This window comes from Tiliqua scincoides, chromosome 1, assembly GCF_035046505.1.
Source record: "Tiliqua scincoides isolate rTilSci1 chromosome 1, rTilSci1.hap2, whole genome shotgun sequence".
NCBI lineage: Eukaryota > Metazoa > Chordata > Lepidosauria > Squamata > Scincidae > Tiliqua > Tiliqua scincoides.
In genome coordinates this window covers 124,505,326-124,525,126 of record NC_089821.1, presented here as the reverse complement: position 1 = coordinate 124,525,126, position 19,801 = coordinate 124,505,326, and the positions used below count along the sequence as shown (strand labels likewise).

At 42.1% G+C, this 19,801-nt stretch overlaps 1 protein-coding gene across 2 annotated transcripts in view; it reads right to left on the bottom strand.

The window, feature by feature from the left end:
- PARD3B (par-3 family cell polarity regulator beta) overlaps positions 1-19,801 on the bottom strand; it is a 540,299-nt gene that overhangs the window by 273,949 nt on the left and 246,549 nt on the right. For both annotated transcript variants that reach the window (XM_066623090.1, XM_066623172.1), the window contains one exon: positions 9,290-9,334. In XM_066623090.1, coding sequence (XP_066479187.1) covers positions 9,290-9,334 — 45 coding nt within the window. The remainder of the gene's footprint in view (positions 1-9,289; positions 9,335-19,801) is intronic.

Genomic DNA, 19,801 nt, shown 5'->3' with positions numbered 1-19,801 from the left:
TGAATGCAGGTATTTAAAGACGTGATCCTGCTGTTCACACTAAAGCAAGCCCAACTATAATATGAAGTGAGGAACTACTCTGATTTGTTTTCCTTAAAGAGTGATAATCTTATTTAGTATCTCGGGAGTGTCGTAACAAGAAAGTCTTTTTCTCTGAAGGTAGAGAAGATCCTTGGCCAGAAAAGCAACAGAGAAGAACCTCAAGCATTTTTGCAGCTTCTTTAAGTGCAATGATAGGTAGATTTTCTCAGTTCAAGACCCTTGGCTAACACCACTTCAGTGAGCAAGGGCTAATAAAAGTTCTAACCAGTTCTACTCATGCCAAAGAGTATTAAACTAGAGGCACACACAAAAATTGAAGGGGAAAGTACTTCACTCTTTGTCTCTGCCAAGCCTCAGGGTGACAAAAGAGGGAAAATAAATGCAGCCGCAATTAGATATACTTAGTACTCAAGTCAGGCAGGGCTGAAGATTAAGGAGCCAAGCCAATGGCCTCATGGAAGAGGTGGATTTTGAAAAAGTATTATACATGTTCAGGAAAGGGGCAATGGCAAGCTGTTGATGTGAAGTAACTTCCTACGATTCCACTGATTTCAGACATAGCATCACAAATTGCAAAAAAGAAAAGACGCACTGGCGATCTGGAAGTTGCTGGAAGCCACTTCACACCAAGGCTAAGGCTGGTTTTCAGCTCAGGGTTTGGAACGAGACAAGTCTCTACAGCCATCATAGGCCAAACACTCCTTATGATACTATACAAGTTCTGAAAGTTCTTTTGGTTGACACTTTTAACACATATGACAAAATAAAATAAATCAATTAAGTAAATTAAGTTTCCAATAAGTAAATGTTTAAAAATTTTATTTAATATAAAGAAAAACCATCCTAACCCTTCCAAGCAGTTGCTGATCTGTTTGAAAAAAAAAAAATTCCCAAACATCCTAAAGACTGCAACCTTATCCACACTTACCCAGGCTTAAGTCCTATTGACTATCATTGTTAAAAGCATATACATAGTAGCTTGTTAAAAGGACAGATCTGTAACATTTCCCCAAATGCAGCCACATACTATGGCAGCATCAATTTTGAAAATAAGATAAGCACTGAATGAATGGGGGGGTCTACCTGAAATTGGCTTGTGACCCACCTGGTCTGAGAAATATGGGATTGATCCTTTGGGTGGAGGATGTTCAGTTGGACTTCAGAAATTATCTCCAATTGCTATTAAACTTTAGAACTCTGAAACTGAATCTTTACAGCTGTTTACATAACAAAAAGTATTATAATATCTGGCTCTGTACAAGTGGAGACACTTGTTCATCAAAGAATAAAACATAACCTGGCAACCTGTGGGTTCTTAAGAAGTGAGGAAGATCATTGTGTTCATCTGCTGGAATACAGAATTTTCATGACAGTGATCAGTCTACTGATGGGAGCTACTGGTTTAAAATCTCAACATACATGTGTGTTTTAGAAAATTAAAAAGAAAATAGGATGAGTTACTTTCTTTTAGTCCATTTTGCTAATTAATATGTCAAAGCTCGTAAAGAAGGACTCATCAGCTTTTCTCCAGTACTGCATCATTTTAAAGAGCTGTGTCAGCACAGACCTCAGCAGACAGTCAATACATATTAAAAGAGTCTCAAGCATTAAATCAAAAACAAAAAAGAAACCACGTGAAAAATGAAAAAAAGCAAATAGCTGTGAGGCTAATGGAATACCATTTGTGACTTTGCATAAAGTGTGTGTATGTGCGTGGGGGGAATATTTTTCCAGTGCAAGCAGTAATCTGCACATAAATCCTTCCTATCTTTCCTATTATAACTGCTTCAAAAACAACAGTTAGTTATATGTGTATATCAGGTTAAAGAATATGGTTTTACGGCAAATACATTGCATCACTAAATATACTTCCTTGCTTGAGGCTTCAAACTGGTCCATTTCAACAGCTGAAAGAAAAATAGACAGGCAAGTTTACCTACTGGATTCTGAAATATGGGATGCTATTGTAACTCACAGTGCAATCCTATTCTTGGTCTCCACCGGCACAGTGACCTCTGCACTGGCCTAGAGTTGCAAACATGCCATAAAGCATGTTTACAACTACTCTAGAGCAAGCAGCACCAGCAGGAATGCTGGTGCTAGTCCACCAGTGCTACATCCAAAGCAGTGGCCACAAGTGGATGTAAGGAAAGTACAGAGCAGTGCAGGTGCTAGGGAAGGGTAGAACAGAAGCCTGGAGCTGCTATAATGGGTTGGGGGAGGGACAGACCTGGGAGGAAGCGGGATCCGTAGAGGAGGCCTCCACTGTATCTTAACTCCCTTCCTGGGCTTGCTGGCCTTCCATTGGTCTTCCCAGATTTGCACCAGAGATTTAGGTGGCACAGATCTGAGAAGCTCCATAAGGCAGGCTGGGGCTTTAACCAGCATAGAGGGATAAATGTTCCCTTACCCCGAGTAGACCTTCAGCCTTCTCCTAACTGGCACTGGATGTAGCATAGACCATGTGGCCCTGCTGTGCCAGTGCAGGTTAGAATTGGGTTGTCAGTTACATTACCATCTCAGACCTATGCCACAAGTTTTCAGAAATCTCCAAAGGATTTGCTAACCCAAGTTTACCTGGAAGACTTTGGAAGAATTTTATAAGTTTAACAGACTGGGGAAGGAAAAGACAACAGCCTTATTTCCAATTTCCATTGACCATTTTATACTCACTGCCCCCTCTCCCAGTTTAAAACCAAACTATGTAGGCAGAAGATTAAGTAAATATTAAAAATGATTCAACTTCTGTTTAGGAATCTAGTTTCGGCAATTCAGGAAACATCTAGCAGTCCAGTCCCTTGTAGTTTTTACCTGTTAATTTACCTCAGCCTCACTTTCGAAAAAGATTACATATCCAGGGTGCTATGAGTGAAGGAAAGACTGGATGATTAAAGACATTATGCCTGAGTTTCAGAATCTTCAATCTCCCACTTCAGTTGTTATGAGCTCTAAAAAGGGATGGCTAGAATCTGTGCTAGACAAAGAAAGAAAGCTGGTGTAATACAGTGTGACAATGTGACCTGCAAAGTCCTTAGTTCACTTCTCACTTATTAAACCATTAACTCATTATGTAGTCTTTAGCTAACTGCCGTTTCTCAGCCTTAACACCTCACCTGTCATATAGGGATAACACCAGTGATGTAATATCCTAATAATTAGGATCTACATTTAATCCAAATAAAGATGCAGTAAAAGCTGTGTTATCCAGCACTTGGTTAAGCAGTAAATTTTGTTAACTGGAATCTTTGCATGCCACTTCAAGATGGCAGAGAAGCAAGTTAAACAAGCTCCCCCAACCACATCCCTCCTTCAAGGAAGTCCTCTATGAACAGAGATTTTTAAATGTCTTCCTTATGAGGCCCTCCTGAGGAAGGAAGTAGCATCTCTATTTCCAGAGGACACTCATGAAGAAGAATAGAGAGGCATTGTAGAGAAAGCCCTGTCACATAAATTAGGGAGCTTGTAAAAGTTGTGTTAACCAACATACCTGGTAATCAGCAACACCCGTTCCCCATGCATGCTGGATAATACAGCTTTTTCCTGCATTACCAGATTGCAGATGAAAGCAACTAAGGGCGCAATCCTATCCTGCACTGGAACAGGCAAGCCAAGAGGCTTGCGCTGTATCCAGCGCAGGATACGGGCCCAAGGCGGCTCAGTCAGAGGCAAGGGGAAACTTTTCCACTTACCCCTGGATAAGGTGCGTTTGGCCCAATGGGTCTCCTTGGACTTGCGCCACCTCCTCAGGTAGCACAAGTCCGAGTAGAGCGGAGTGACTTGAAGCTGCTCCATTCTCCCCGGGAACAGGGGTTGAGATCCGGCATAACTGCTAGATCCCAGCAGCGCCACCCACTCCCCACGTGCCTGCCCCCAGGGCTGCCCACTGCCAGCCGTCCCTCCGCCCAGGAACGCCTCCCTCCCACTCACCCCAGAGCCTCGCGTCGGCCCAGCTGGGCCGATGCAAGACTCGCGGAGGAAGCCAGTGTGGAAGCTTGGAACAAACATTCCTTACAGCACGTTTGCGACACACCTGCACCGGCCCTTCCTTGCACCAGCCCAAATGAAGGGCTGGATTGTGCCCTAAACCAGTTTAAATCTACTTCTTTAAGTCATTTGGAGATAAAACTACAAGAGCATCAATGCTGACAAACAACAGACTGGACATCAACTATCAGGCATCTGCCAGGGCTCACTGCCAACTAGACTCCTTGAAACGGAGCACTGCTCAGAAGGAAAACACACACACTTTCCAGCAGATTTAGTTGTGCTTCTAGCCTGCAAAGAGACTCATCATCCCACCAGTATCACTGACACTAGAGCCACTGAAGAAGTCCGTTAATATGAGCAGCTCTGTTACATCAGACGAAAGGTCTATCTAGCTCCACATCTTACTTGTCACAGTGGTCCACCAGCTGCTTCTGAATAAACCATTCCAAGTCTCCAGCCAATCAGTTCCACTGGATGCTTTCTGGCTTTAGTGTTGAGAGAGAGAGCAGATCTTTTCCAGGTTTTGGTCGGCTCTGGGCAAGAGATCTAGAGAAAGCCTTTTGGGTTCTGGTGTTCTCTCTCCTCTTCCAACCAGCCAGGCACCTGCATCTTCCTCTAGGCCTAATAACCTGTGATGGGTATGCAGCTGTGACAATGATAAGCAGCAATTGCTTCTTCACTACAGAGCGGCCATGGGGGACTGAGCTGAGAGAAAGGGCAGTCAGTGTAAAGCAATAACAGCAGCAGTCTGAGTTTGTGGGAGGCCTATCGAAGATCTCTTGCCCGGGCCCAACCTAAGAACTTGAAATTGCCATTGTAGTTTTCAGTTTTTCTACTGTCCACTTTAAAAGTAATACAAACTCAGGGCCCAATTCTATCCAACATTCTAGCGCTGATGCAGCCGTGCCAACGGGGCATGTACTCTATCATGCAGTGGGGGGCCATCACAGAGGTCTCTTGAAGATAAAGGAACATTTGTTCCTTTACCTCAGGGCTGCATTGTGGGTGTATCAGTGCTGGAAAGTTGGAGAGGACTGGGCATGCAAGTAACATTTTTTAGTATTTTTGTCACATTTGGTCAACAGCCAAAGTATCTGACCTCTTAGAGTGCCCCCTTGTGCAAGGAGGGCTTTCACATTAGTCCGCTGCAATGTGTTGCCTTCTAAAGACCTACTTGGCAGGTTCAGAAATGCCCTGAGGGAAGAATGATTCTGTAGTTCTTGGAGAGGTAGACTCTCTTACTACATTGCTTTGCAATGTGCTAGTAATCAAGTGCTTAGAAACCAGTATCTTTCTCCATTGTTAAGAACTAAAAAAGGTTTCCCTGAGAATGCTTTTCTACAATTTCTGCTGGTGGGTGATTCTGAGCTTGTGACCTTTCCAGTTGGAAAATTTTTATATTTGAGCAATTTGAAGTGGACTATTTTTATTCTTATTATTATGCCATTGTATGAATCGATGGAAAGGCCACACCTGGAGTATTGTGTCCAGTTCTGGTCGCCACATCTCAAAAAGGACATAGTGGAAATGGAAAAGGTGCAAAAGAGAGCGACTAAGATGATTACTGGGCTGGGGCACCTTCCTTATGAGAAAAGGCTACAGCGTTTGGGCCTCTTCAGTCTAGAAAGGGCACGCCCGAGGGGGGATGTGATTGAGACATACAAAATTATGCATGGGAAGGATAAAGTGGATAGAGAGATGCTCTTTACACTCTCACATAACACCAGAACCAGGGGACATCCACTAAAATAGAGTGTTGGGAGAGTTAGGACACACAAAAGAAAATATTTCTTTACTCAGCGTGTGGTTGGTCTGTGGAACTCCTTGCCACAGGATGTGGTGATGGCATCTGGCCTAGACACCTTTAAAAGGGGATTGGACAAGTTTCTGGAGGAAAAATCCATTATGGGTTACAAGCCATGATGTGTATGTGCAACCTCCTGATTTTAGAAATGGGCTATGTCAGAATGCCAATGCAAGGGAGGGCACCAGGATGCAGGTCTCTTGTTGTCTTGAGTGCTCCCTGGGGCATTTGGTGGGCTGCTGTGAGATGCAGGAAGCTGGACTAGATGGGCCTATGGTCTGATCCAGTGGGGCTGTTCTTATGGTCTCTCTCTTGTTGACTAAGCTGTTGGTCTCAAGTAACATGGAGTAACTTTGCAAGCAAATTGCTGTTTTTTAACTTTTATTTTATTTTTAACATGTATATCTATATGCTGGACTATCTAGAGTTGTTATCTGTTAAATGCTATGCCTAGTAGAGGTTTGTTGAATTGAGTATTTTTGTCACTTTTAGACTTTCTTACACATAAACACAAAATTTCATGAACCTGAAATATAAATCGTTCACTTTCTGAGCTATTCCTTGCCAACTGTTATGATTGCAGTGGGCTTTGATCCAATGTGAATTGACAGGAAGGGCTTCCATTTCTCTCTGGCAAACTGAATGCAGCTGCACTGTTTGCAAGCCTCCTCCTGAGTAATAACAGGGTACACCTTTCCAACCCATGAGTCACTTCTTGGAAAGTTTTTCATACTCAGAGGCTCTCTTCAACAAAGATAAAATAGAGATTTCAGGTGCAAGGAAGATGGAAGGCATCAGTGGAGACTTCCAGCTTCAAATAGAAAATACTGACGCATACCGAAGGCAAAGGTGAACTGCAGGAGCCATAAAAACCATTCAAAAGATATCTACCTTGATCTGAAGAAATAGGAATAGTTTAAATGTTAGAGGTCTGCATAGATATGTCATGTATGCAATACATAGAGGCATTCACTGTTGAATGTTTTATTGCAGACAATATAAACAAAAACAAATATTGTTTTTGGCATTGAAAGCTATGCTTTTCCAGTTTTTACAAAATTGTGACAGGCAGGGTTTATCCAAATTGGCAAGATCTCAAGCAGCTTTTTCAAAAAGGACACAGCTTTGGACACAGGTGAGTAGAAAGGAACTGAAACTGTTTAGCTCTAATATTTTGACTTCAACAGTAAACATTTGAGATCTTGCCATCTGAAGAGAGGTTAAGCAGTTGCCTAAACTAGACAGAACAAGAGAAGATGGAGTAAGTTCCTAAACTGTAAGCCTATCACCAGATGAAATCAAGACCCATTCTATGGAAATAAAGTCAGTAAATAGAAATAGACTAGTAAATAGAAAGATTACATCTGACGGAGGTAAGGAAGTAATGGTCACATAGTCCATTTGATAGGTCACAAGATATAGTCCATGATAGGTCACATAGTCCATTTGAATGCAGCAGATACTAAATTCTATAGATGAGAAAAACCAACAACTGATGATGAAATATGCATTATTATACTAGGTCCAGTCCAAGCCTTTTAGCCATCTGGGACTGGGCCTCAAGATGCCACCCTTCACTTGCTCCTTATATATATATTTTTATTTCTTGGCATGCCTGCCATGCCCCGTTCCCTACTATCTTCTGCAGTGGGGCTTCATCTGCACCATCTCTTCATTGTTGTCCAAACAACCCTGGCTCCATTAGTTTGAAAAGAGCATCAAAGAGATTATCATCCCGCAAAGGAAGTGGGAGACAGGGTCAAAGGGTTGCCCCCTTCACATGCCACCCAACTTTTCGACTGGTGAACCCAGTCGAACCCACCAGGTTCGACTGGTGAGCCAGTCAAGATTATCAACTCCAATTTTTTCTTCTTTGCATGCCCCCTGAATTGACCTGACTGAATAAGTTAACAGAGACTAAACACTGGCTAAAGCAATGAAGCAAACAACTGCCAATAAATCTATTAACTATTCCAGAGAGATCTAGAATAACTTTCAGTTTCATCCAGGTGAAGTAAAGTACACCGGTTGGAACCCATGCCTGAAATTTCCCATGGCATCCTCTCATAATTTGGACAGTAGGATGTTCAGACAAGTTTCACAATACAAAGCAAAAAATCCAAAACAAGGGGAAAAGCTGTCAGATCCAGCAAAGGGACTCAGTTCAATGAGTGAAGCAGCTGACGTTGGAAAAAAATTCAAGCTTTCGTTCCAACTGTCAATTTCAAACTTTGCTAAAAATTAGTTACATTAGTTATTTTAATAATTTGAAACTTAACATTAATGCTAAACATTAGTAGCAGTGCAGCCTAATCAAAAAGAAGGGTCTATAACTTAGTAAGGAATCCCAGTAGCAAGTGGTCTATACTTGCTGGCTACCACCATATGGTCCAGGTAATCCAACCAACTACGACATTACATTACACAGTTGTTCTGTCACCCAGTGAGATCCTCCTGAGGCAAACACTGTTGGCTGTCGAATTAAGTTCCCTTGTGACACGTGATGCACACGAACAGTGAGGCAAGCTACAGCGGAAGGGATCTTGGCATCCTATTCATTGTGCCCAATTGTTCACAGAGTCAAATCCCATCAACTGCCTCAGGATGCAAGGTGGGATCAACATCAAAACGATTCAATGAAGAATAGTGGGGGGAAAAGTGACCATTTTGCTAAACCATTTCCCATAGCTTAGGGCAGTGATGCTCAAACTAGCACCAGGACCCACTCATTTTAGAATGAGAATCTGTCAGGACCCACTGGAAGTGATGTCATGACCGGAAGTGACATCATCAACAGGAAGAGTTTTAACAATTCTAGGCTGCAATCCTACCCACACTTACCCAGAAGTAAGTCCCATTTACGATCACTGTTTAAAGTATATACATAATAGCCTGTTAAATGTAAAGATCTGTAACATTTCCCCAAATGCAGTAACATACTTAGGTAGCATTAAGTCTAATATATTAAAAATATAATATTGAAATGAATGGGGACCCACCTGAAATTGACTGGCAACCCACCAAGTGGGTCCCAACCTAGTTTAAGAAACACTGGCTTAGGTAATATGACACCAGAGGCTTTGCCTCCTCTCTAGCCTCAGATGGATTTAATACTTATTCTTACCCCTTATACAGTAGAAACTGGCACCAATCCACTGCATGGATGATTAGGCATTGTATAACAGTCTAATCTCACCTATTCATTTTAATTTTTGCTCTGTTTAGTATAAATAAAAAAGAAGTCATTCTATAGCTTTTCCTGAAAGTGATTGACTTTATGTGCAATGCCAAACAAACCATAAATCCTAATTTATCACTGCAGAATTTGGATCAATTAATTTTTTTTAATAAAAACTCCATGCCTCTATTTCCTGTAAACTGGATCGAGCCAATGGTTCAAGAATAGCTGTCTGGTTTGTAAGTACAGATAAGGAAAATAAAACAAGAAAATCTTACCTAATTTTTGTCCGGTCAACAAGCCAACTTTGCTTTCATCAGCCACTAAAAACAAGGGAAAAATACATAAAAAAATAAGACATTGAACTAAATGAAGCAATTTTTAATAAATGAAAACAATTTCAGATATATGACACACTCATCACTAGCTAAACACTTCAAAGGTCTTATTTTTAGTGTCTGATTCCTGAATCAGAGATGAAAAGTTCAAATGCAGTATAAGAACAGGTACATCCTAGAAGCCAAAGAAAGGTCAAGGAATTCTGTAGCACACAATCTCCACAATGTAATAATTCACATTATATTATCAAAATACTATCTTAAAAAAGGAAAGAATACAAGGCATAAGGTCTATTCATACATTTGGGAAAATGGGCATTTTCAAAGTGTGTTGGAGCAGTGTGTGAGGGCACCTGCCCTTACACTCACACAGATGGTATGGAGGACTTTTAAATCTCCCATTTTGAGCCCTCGTGTGCTGTCTGCAAGTTACACCAACAGTACAGAGGGCATAGCTGACCAGCACATTCTTGCTGACTGTCATGGTGTTGGCTCATGGTGTGCACTCAGAATATTTAGGGAGAAACTTATAAATGTATTGATGTGATAATAGTTAATAGTTCTTTGGGTTATTATATAATAAAATAAATCAGACAAATTATTGGGTACCATCCAGAGTTTTCATGATGCAAAACTCTGCAATCAAGCCAACTAAAGCAGAAGGTGTGTTCTACTTTTACAAGATGTGTTTGTGTGAGAGGAGCATGCCTTCCAGACACAGAAGGGGCTTCTGACAGCAAAATGCCATCTCACAAATGTTCTTGAGGTGACCCATTAGAAACTGAATTGTTAACTGTATCTACTTATTGGTGATTAAGGTGACAATCTCTTCTGGAACAATTTCTTCTTTAGGTTAGTCAGGTTTTCTAATTATTTTGGAACACCGGAGAAGAAAAAGATAACATTCCATAGATTGTGGTAAGTAAGCAAATACAGAGAGGTAACCTGAGGAACTGAAAACATAGGTTCTGGCTTTTCTTAAACCACAGTAGTTTATTTTAGTGCTACAGTCCTTCCCTTCTTTCAGACTAAAAAGTCAGTTTACACCCCACTGAGTTGGGCGTGCAGATAGTACAGAGTGGTTGCCTTAACAGTGAAGAGTTCTGTACAGTTAGAATTGTCAACTCAGTGGGGAATAAAGTGAGCTTGTGCTACAGAAGTGCTTTACTACTAAGGAGAACTACTGCTATTTGAGGACATAGGTGTGAACACACCCTCAGGTGCCTTTCTAACCATTCCATTTATGTCTACTCTACCCTATTATCAAAAGCAACATGTAATCAAACAATTGTAGCTTCTGAACTATCCAAGGACAGAAGGGGAGATAAATTCAGCATATAAGAAAAAATAAGAATCATAAAATTACATTGCAAGTAGTACACTGTCCTGGTTAGATGTCAACTGCCAAAACAAGGCATAAGAACTTGGAGTTATAACAAATTCATAGTTTTACCTACTGTATTTCTTCAAGAGTAAAGTCCAAGCTTTGTTCCTCCAAGAATCAGCACATATCAGCAAGAAGTATAGCTCCAAAAGGCTAAATATGTATGTTGCCTTCTAAGAATATTAGAGAATTCCACCCCTTCTTTTAGATATAACATTATTTGACCCACAGCAACATTTATAAGCTCATGTAGAATATAAGAGACTACAGTCATTTGTTTGACATCATCACAGGCTGATTGATATTCAGATGAACCACAGGAAAGAAACTGGTGGAAATCTGTTTAACACAATTAGTCAAGCCTCCAAGAATGTGTTCAACAGACATCCCAGAACAAAGACCTTTGAACATGATAAATTTGGCAGGCCAAGATTTATTCATTACATTCAAAATGGCCACAGTATTGCTACTTGGTAAGACATATTTTTATATCTGTCACAGCTTGAGTTTTTTTGGGGAGCGGAAGGGATGTAGGAGAAAGAAAAGCTAAATTTAGAAGAGCTAATACAAAACAAATTTAGATTATAACAAAAATGACCCTACCCCAGAAAAACCCACAATATAATTTCTAGGTAACATTCCATCTGTAGAAAGCCTCACTGAAAACATCTTCTAAAAAAGTAAATTAATCAGCCAAGATCGTGTTTCCAAACACAAACATCTCTTGCATGCTTTTAAGGATCTAAATAAATTACTTTCCCTGATCTAAACATATTTGCAGGCAGAGAAAAAAATCAGTTGCTAGCTCTCCAGATGGATATTATCCTTACACAGCCCTTTCAGCATAATAAAGATATAGCACCATCAATTAATTTTAAGTCAATGATTGTGCCAACAACATGACTCTCCAGCAGCTCTTATTTTTCTTCTGCAGTGTTTCCTCATATAGAGATGGCTGTATATTACTCACTGAGAATGTGTCAAATTCTGGCTTGCAACCATCCTTTTACATAAATTTCTGAGCTGTTCTAAAATAAAGCCACTTTCTGTTGTAGATGGGCCTTCTTTCTTTCTAATGCAATGAACTAGTTTCACAGTTATGCCCTAAATATGGATTTGTAAACCTCGGGTAACTTCTAGAAACATTACAATTGTGAGAGGCACGATAATATAGTGGTTTGGGAGCTGGACTTAGACCTGGAAGACCCAGGTTCAAATCTCCACTCATAAAGCTTCCTGGGTGATCTGGGGCCCATCACTATCTCTCAGTCTTGCCTACCTTACAGGTTGGTTGTGAGAACAAAAGGAGGGAAGGAACGATGTACACCACCCTGAGCTCCTTGGAGGAAGGGTAGATAAAAATGTGAAAATAAATAAGACTACAATTCTATACACACTTTCCTGAGAGTAAACCCTGTTGAACATATAATGACACTTACTTCTGAGTAGACATGCATAGGATTGGGTTCTCAGTCTTTCATAATACTCATGACCCAGACTTGAAGTTAAAATATGGAACACAATGTAGACTAGAAGTTTCTTCTTCAACCTCTTTGTTGAATGTCCCAGGAAATAAGATGGCCATAGTCACAGGGACTAGGGCAATCCCATGCTCCTTCTCTATGTATATGCCCTTTACAAAGCTGTTACATTAATTTTATCATTTATCAAAGTACTACTATTTTGACTGTGAGTTGCTGAGTGTGTACTTGTACAATTGCTGAGCAATTAACAAGTAACAATGTGTGGACAAACCTTTGTGACTGCATTGTTCTCAAGGATCAAGTTTCTTTCAAAATATGTTTTCCACATTTGGGATGCATACTGCATTGTTTCTGTCATGATAGCGCAAATAGCTCCTCTCTCGTCGTACCCCTCTGCTTCTCACTCCTAAGTAATGCACTGTTAATTAAGGCCATCATAGCTTATTTTACACCCTTCTCCCTGCACCGCCTTCTTAAGCTAAATGAAGCAGGTTAATCCTTTGCAATGTCATAGTGTAAAACATTAATAATCTAAATCCTAACTGAACTTGCAGAATGCTATTATCACTTCTGTTCAGTTTCCAGGGCATAACAACCACTACTTTGTTATCCAAACTTCTTAGTGAACAGAATTTAGGAAAGAATCATTGGACTGAATTTCAGCATCACCAAGCCATTCCTGATTTCTCTCCCCCCCCCCTTCTATAATTCCAATGCTAGTCTAAGATACTGCTTAGATTTTTATCTTAACACTGATTTTATACTGGATGTTTATGAACACTACATGTTCATGTCACCTGAGATGCTAACTTTTACAATTTATTTTAAAACAATGCAATACATACAACACTTATTATGCAGTTTTATTTACTGCATTTGTGTACAACCTTTAACTTAAAGAAGATTTCACAGTTTAAATTACATTACTTTCTTGTTTTGCTGGAAAGAGGTAAATACAATCGCTAGCTTCTTCATTGTCCCCCACCAAAACGGAAACTGCAGATGTTCCCGTCTTCCTAGATCTGAACCTAGCTGGCCCTTTCCAACTACTTCCCTCAACATTAAAAAAGAATGACAACCATACTAAAGTGTTTGGGTTCTCTTTTATGCTGTAAGCAATTCTCTCTTTGATTGCTATGCCACTTAAGTACAATAAGTACTTGATGGGTGGTGCTTAAAAATATGAAACTATTAATGTAACAACTAAAAGAGGCTGTATATTCACACACTAGCATACTTTGCAAGGGTTCACATCACAGGAATGTAATGCATTACATGGGGGGGGTGCAAAACAAAGCAAACACATCCACCCATTCAGACAGAAATTTGATTAACTTCATAACAACGTGACATTTGGTGGAATCAGACACTCCCCATCCCCAACATGCTCCCAGGATGTTTCACACTTTCAACATGGAATGCCAGGAGACATGGAATGGAGGAGACAGTTCTGGGAAGAGCCAAATGTCAGGTGGACTCTAATCCAGGCCGATGGAGTGAATTTTAGTTGTCTCAGCTCTTGCTCTCAGACAGCCAGGTGGAACTGTTACTTACGGAGATTGTTCTAGGAAGGAAGAGCCACGTGGTAGTTGGTCCCCACTAGGTCAACAGAGTAGTTTCTAGTGTACAAACTCACAGTGGATTCCATAATTGAATTGGTCCTGTGAGGCACTGCATCACACAGTTAAGAACACCCATGCTCTGCGGAGATTGATTTCTGGGCCTTCACGTATGGTAACAGCTTACATTTTGTGATCATAAACCATTGATGGAAAAACCTGGACTGTGATCCAACCTCAAAAGTTAATTCTGTTGACATTAGATTTACTTTCAAATATGTTCAGGATTGGGCTGTTTGAAAGAGAATGATGCCCAGAATAATGGGAAAGCATATAATTTAAGTCTTCACAGATCATATCATGAGTCCTCAGACCATACCTTGGGTATATGGATGATGAATGGTTCTTGTCCTCATGAATACATACAAACAACTTCAGAAAGTTGTGAAAAGCCATTTGGAAACATCCAAAAAATCATACTGGCTATTTTTTTTTAATCCTCAAAATGTCTCACACATACTTTTACATTTACTCCATTTGGTGGTTCAGTTAAAGACAGCACCACGTAGTGAAAAACTTATCACTTACGGATAGCAGCCAAACATGGAACAGCATTTTTTTGCTCAGATGTCTTGCAACAATGCATGGAAACCATTTACTGTGGACAAGCTTATAATGTCACTAAGAAATGCAGCAGTCAGCTTTTATGAGGACCAGGTTTTAGAAATGGGTTATGTCAGAATGCCAGGTGCAAGGGAGGGCACCAGGATGAGGTCTCTTGTTATCTGGTGTGCTCCCTGGGGCATTTGGTGGGCCGCTGTGAGATACAGGAAGCTGGACTAGATGGGCCTATGGCCTGATCCAGTGGGGCTGTTCTTATGTTCTTATGGGTAGGATTTTTTAAAATGTCATCTGAGGGCCCAATCCTATCCAATTTTCCAGTGCCAGTGCAGCTGTGCCAATGAGGTGTGCTCTGCATCCTGTGGTAGGGAGGCAGTGTTAGAAGCCTCCTCAAGGTATGGGAACATTTGTTCCCTTACCTCAGGGCTGCGTTGCTGCTGCATCAATGCTGGAAAGTTGGATAGGATTGGGCCCTGAATTGGCTATGGATGGCAGTTTGCTGCCTACCCCAGAGTGGCGAGGGAGGGAAGGTGTGTTCAAGTAGGTTTCAAGCATTATAAATATAATTATATTATATAATATATATTATGTTAATAATATTATAGTATAAGCACTTATAAAGTGGCTCAAATTCAACTCAGGTGCATACTGGTGTCTTCGTTTTGGGGGAGGGTGGGTGCAAGAGTAAACAGAATGCCAGATGCAGGGGAGTGGCAGTGAGATGCAAGTATCTTGGGGTCTTCTGTGCTCCCTGAGGCATCTGGTGGACCGCTGAGAAATACATGGAAACTGGACTAGATGGACCCTGGGCCTGATCCAGCAGGGCTCTTCTTATGTACTTATGCAGCATGACTACCAAATTTTTGAATATGAAGAAAAAATGTAATTGTGAAAGTAAAAAAAACAACAACAGGGAAAATAAAATCTTAAGTATGTATTATATGCATATTGAAAACTCCCTGCTCAATATAGACAGAAAGTAATCTGGTAGAACAAGTTCACACAAAGTAATTGTCACGTGCATGTATATACACGTAAGAAGTGCCATGCTTCTGCCTTAACATTACCAGATATTTTGAATCAAGGTACAACAGAATCAAGGTACAACTTGTTAATACAATTCAATTCCCTGTTTAGCTCCAGGCTAAAGCTAACACAGCTTCCATGCTCAGAATGCAATTCCCAGGGCTGTTATTCTTACAGATCATTTATGTAAGGTCCAAGTAGCGTTCGCGTATATAGGCTTGTGGAAAACGGTAAGTGTATTAATATAAATAATAAAATGCTAGGCTTTTAAAAATTATATTTGTCTTCTGTTACAGTTTGAAAAAAATTCATTTTGTCATGCAGCTGGGAAAGAACACTGCTGCACACGTGATCGGTTAATGCATTTTTAGTGCATAATGTGGCAATTATTGTCTATACAACTGTCCTATTGTGCATGAATAGGAAGTGGCATCATCCTTACAATAAATTGTACGGTAATTAGCTATTTCCCCTCATTTCCTTTCTGAACTCCCATAACACTCAGATATATCATCTGTCTTGCTTATTTGCAAAAGTAAGGACAAACCATCTGTACTGCCACTGTTCTAAATTAGATGGACTGTAATTTTCAGGGCTGTAAAGCAAAGGGTAGAAGTTCAAACCTTGAAATTGTTTGCTGAGGGTCAGATTGTATTTAATTTAGGTGACCTAATAAAAAGACTGCTTGCATAAAGAAAAAATGTGATAACTAAACTGCCACCCAGTTCTACAGAGAGAGAAAGAGAATACAGCCAGCATACTCCAATCATTTAGTTTGTTCACAAAATCAAACATAACCCCAGTTACAGACAACCTTTCTCAGACATACAAGAAAGGAAATTTTAGCTACTCCTAGTGAATCATTCTTGTAGCCACTCTTGGGTGTCTTCTGAACTCCATCCATATTTAAACAGTCATTTGAGAGATCAAATGTAAAAACACAACAGAGCACAGTAGTTTAATTCTCCATATAGTTTCAGTTGTGAAACAGCCTCATCTCAATGAATACCTATAGTACTCAGAGAAACTAAACTGGGTCTACCCCCTTCCCCATCATTACACTGAACCCTCTAACTTGAAGTAGGAAGCTCAAAAATAAGACTTCATGGTGTGTATACACTTACACAAATATTACAGGAAGTTACTTCTGGGGGGGTGGTGGTGAAGTTACAGTTAGCTTCTGAAGCAGCTCAGGTGAGATACTGTGGATGAAGAATGGGAAACATACAACACCCTTAATGAAGGATTAACAAAAAATATTATGCCTCTTTGCTGTCACCTTCACAAGTGATGAACTGGAAGAGTATTTCAGCAATTGCCACAACAGGGCAGAGTATGAAACTGAAGGGTACGAAAGACCTCTGCTGCAACAGGTGAAAAGTAACAAAATGTGCTTTATTTTAATAAACATACAAGGACTCACTGAATAAGGATTATCTCCTACATATTAAAAAAAAAAATCATCACAGCACTGAGTTACAAAATTTTCTTCCTAAGCCTGAGAAGCACAGCTTGCATATTCTCCTGGTTTTCCCTTATAGCGTCTGGAATGAGGAAGTTATTTTCAACCTTTTTCATCTCACAGCACACAAAAAAGGTACTAAAATTATCAAGGTCACCATCAGTTTTTGGACAACTGACAAGGCACACCGCACTTGGGGTATTGGGGCTCACATCCCCCAATACCCAACATACAACTCTCTCAAAACATTGCTGCGGCACAGTGATTGAAAACTGCTGGGGAAACAGGACATTAAACCATTAACATTAAACCAATTCTACATTTACAATTAAACATTAAACCAGTTCTAGGAGTTACCTAGAAAAGGGAAATTAAAATCAAGACTTTTCACATCTTACTGCAACCAGAGGTTGGTGAATGAGCCAGAAAGGTCCTGGGGGCACTCCTGGATAGGAAACATGCTTTGTCTGGGCACTGTTCAATGAATACTCGAGACAACACACATGGGAGAAAGGGCCACTTTATTAGCATGTTAATACAGAATGTCCAGCTGAAAGTCCAGCTGAAATGTCTGCGTGACTGTGCCAACGATGCATCTGTCACTACCCACTCTGCCAAAGATCTCCAGCAGCTCATGGATTGTTTTAGCAAGGCCTGCCAAGATTTTGGACTGACAATCAGCCTGAAGAAAACACAGGTCATGGTTCAGGATGTGGACTCACCTCCCTGCATTACAATCTCTGCACATGAACTGGAGGTTGTCCATGACTTTGTGTACCTTGGCTCAACGATCTCTGACACTCTCTCTCTCGATACCGAGCTAAACAAACGCATCGGTAAAGCAGCTACCACGTTTTCCAGACTCACAAAGAGAGTCTGGTCCAACAAGAAGCTGACGGAACATACCAAGATCCAGGTCTACAGAGCTTGCGTCCTGAGTACACTTCTGTACTGCAGCGAGTCATGGACTCTTCACTCACAACAGGAGAAGAAACTGAATGCTTTCCACATGCGCTGCCTCCAACACATTCTCGGCATCACCTGGCAGGACAAAGTTCCAAACAACACAGTCCTGGAACGAGCTGGAATCCCTAGCATGTATGCAATGCTGAAACAGACGCCTGCGTTGGCTGGGTCATGTTGTGAGAATGGATGATGGCCGGGTCCCAAAGGATCTCCTCTATGGAGAACTCATGCAAGGAAAGCGCCCTACAGGTAGACCACAGCTGCGATACAAGGACATCTGCAAGAGGGATCTGAAGGCCTTAGGGGTGGACCTCAACAAGTGGGAAACCCTGGCCTCTGAGCGGCCTGCTTGGAGAAAGGCTGTGCAGCATGGCCTTTCCCAGTTTGAAGAGACACTTGGCCAACAGACTTAGGCAAAGAGGCAAAGAAGGAAGGCCCATAGCCAGGGAGACAGACCAGGGACAGACTGCACTTGCTCCCGGTGTGGAAGGGATTGTCACCCCCCAAATCGGCCTTTTCAGCCACACTAGACGCTGCGCCAGAACCACCATTCAGAGCGCGATACCATAGTCTTTCGAGACTGAAGGTTGCCAACAACAACTAATATGGAAAGGAGGATGAGACCTGCAGTTGCAGGGGCAGCGAAAACCCCTTTGTGGTGCGGAGGTGGGACCACTGGGCGGCCCCAGAACCAAATCTGTCCCCCAGGCTGGATGTGCACCCGACTCCAAGCTGCACCCTGTTCTTGGGCGACGCAGCTCATCCAGGACTGTCCCATAAGGGGAAGGCAGCCAGACCACAGGCTGTGCCACCTCGAGCCACTGAGGACGATCCCCGTGGTCCCGGCCATGGCCCCAGTCAATGTCCTTGTGCCGCTGAGCCCCTGAGGACTGCTGTTGGGTTCTGCCCTGCCTATGTTGTCTGAAGGTGCACTCCAAAGTCCCAAGCATGCCTCTACCGCACCACCTGCCACAAGAAGGCATCCGCCTAGCGCTTGACCCCTCTGCTCCCAAACAGGAGGAGAAGCGCCTTAAGGCTATCCTGCAGGTCTCTCAAAAAGATGTCCACCCCCTGCTCAGACAAGTGCCCCCATCTCCTCTGTAGAGAACAGGCATCGAGAAGACAATGGCTGGGTGCACAATGACCCATCCACCAGTCCGTGCCACAAACTGGCCAATCTCTTTGGCAACCTTCCTCCTCATCCTCTCCACCTTAGCACAGCGGCTGGCAACACGCCACACCCGCCACTGTAGGAAGTCCAACCAGACCACCTTGATGCCGGGCAGCCAACCCGGAAGGGTGGCGAGCTCCTTGCCTGCTCTGGGACTGAGGGGCAGCCTGGACATCCCACACAGATCATTTTCATGCAGGTGGACCACCAATACGTCAGGCGACAAGTTTTCCTTCAATTACTCCACCATTGTGGGCAGCAGCTGGCCCCACCGCACCCCCCATTTGGCCAGCCAGCCAACTTGCATGGCGGGGCTGAGCCTGAGCTGCATTCCAAATTGCCTCACAGCTGCCCACTTGCGGGCCCAAACTACCATGGAATGGCCGCAGACAGTTCACGAACCTGCTTCTCACCACATCCTGCAGAAGGAGAAAGAAGTTATTGCCACAACCCCTGCTTTTGCAGCACCCCCTCATAAAGGGGGGGTGCCAATGAAGGATCCTGCCTCTAAAAGATTCAAAAGTAGCGCCTATAAGCTCCAGAACGCCAATGTCCTATCTGCTGAATGTTGCCCCTGGACAGGCACAATGCCACAGCTGCAGAACCCGCTTTGATACGCAGGGAATGAAGGCTATACTCCTTTGGCTGCAACTCCAGGGCTATGAGGGCACATGAAAAGACCACCCTAGACTGGAATAAAGTCAGCGGGGAGTCATCCATGTGCTGGAACAGGGTTCCTGCTCACGCCACTGAATGTGCTACATACTCCTGCAGCACCT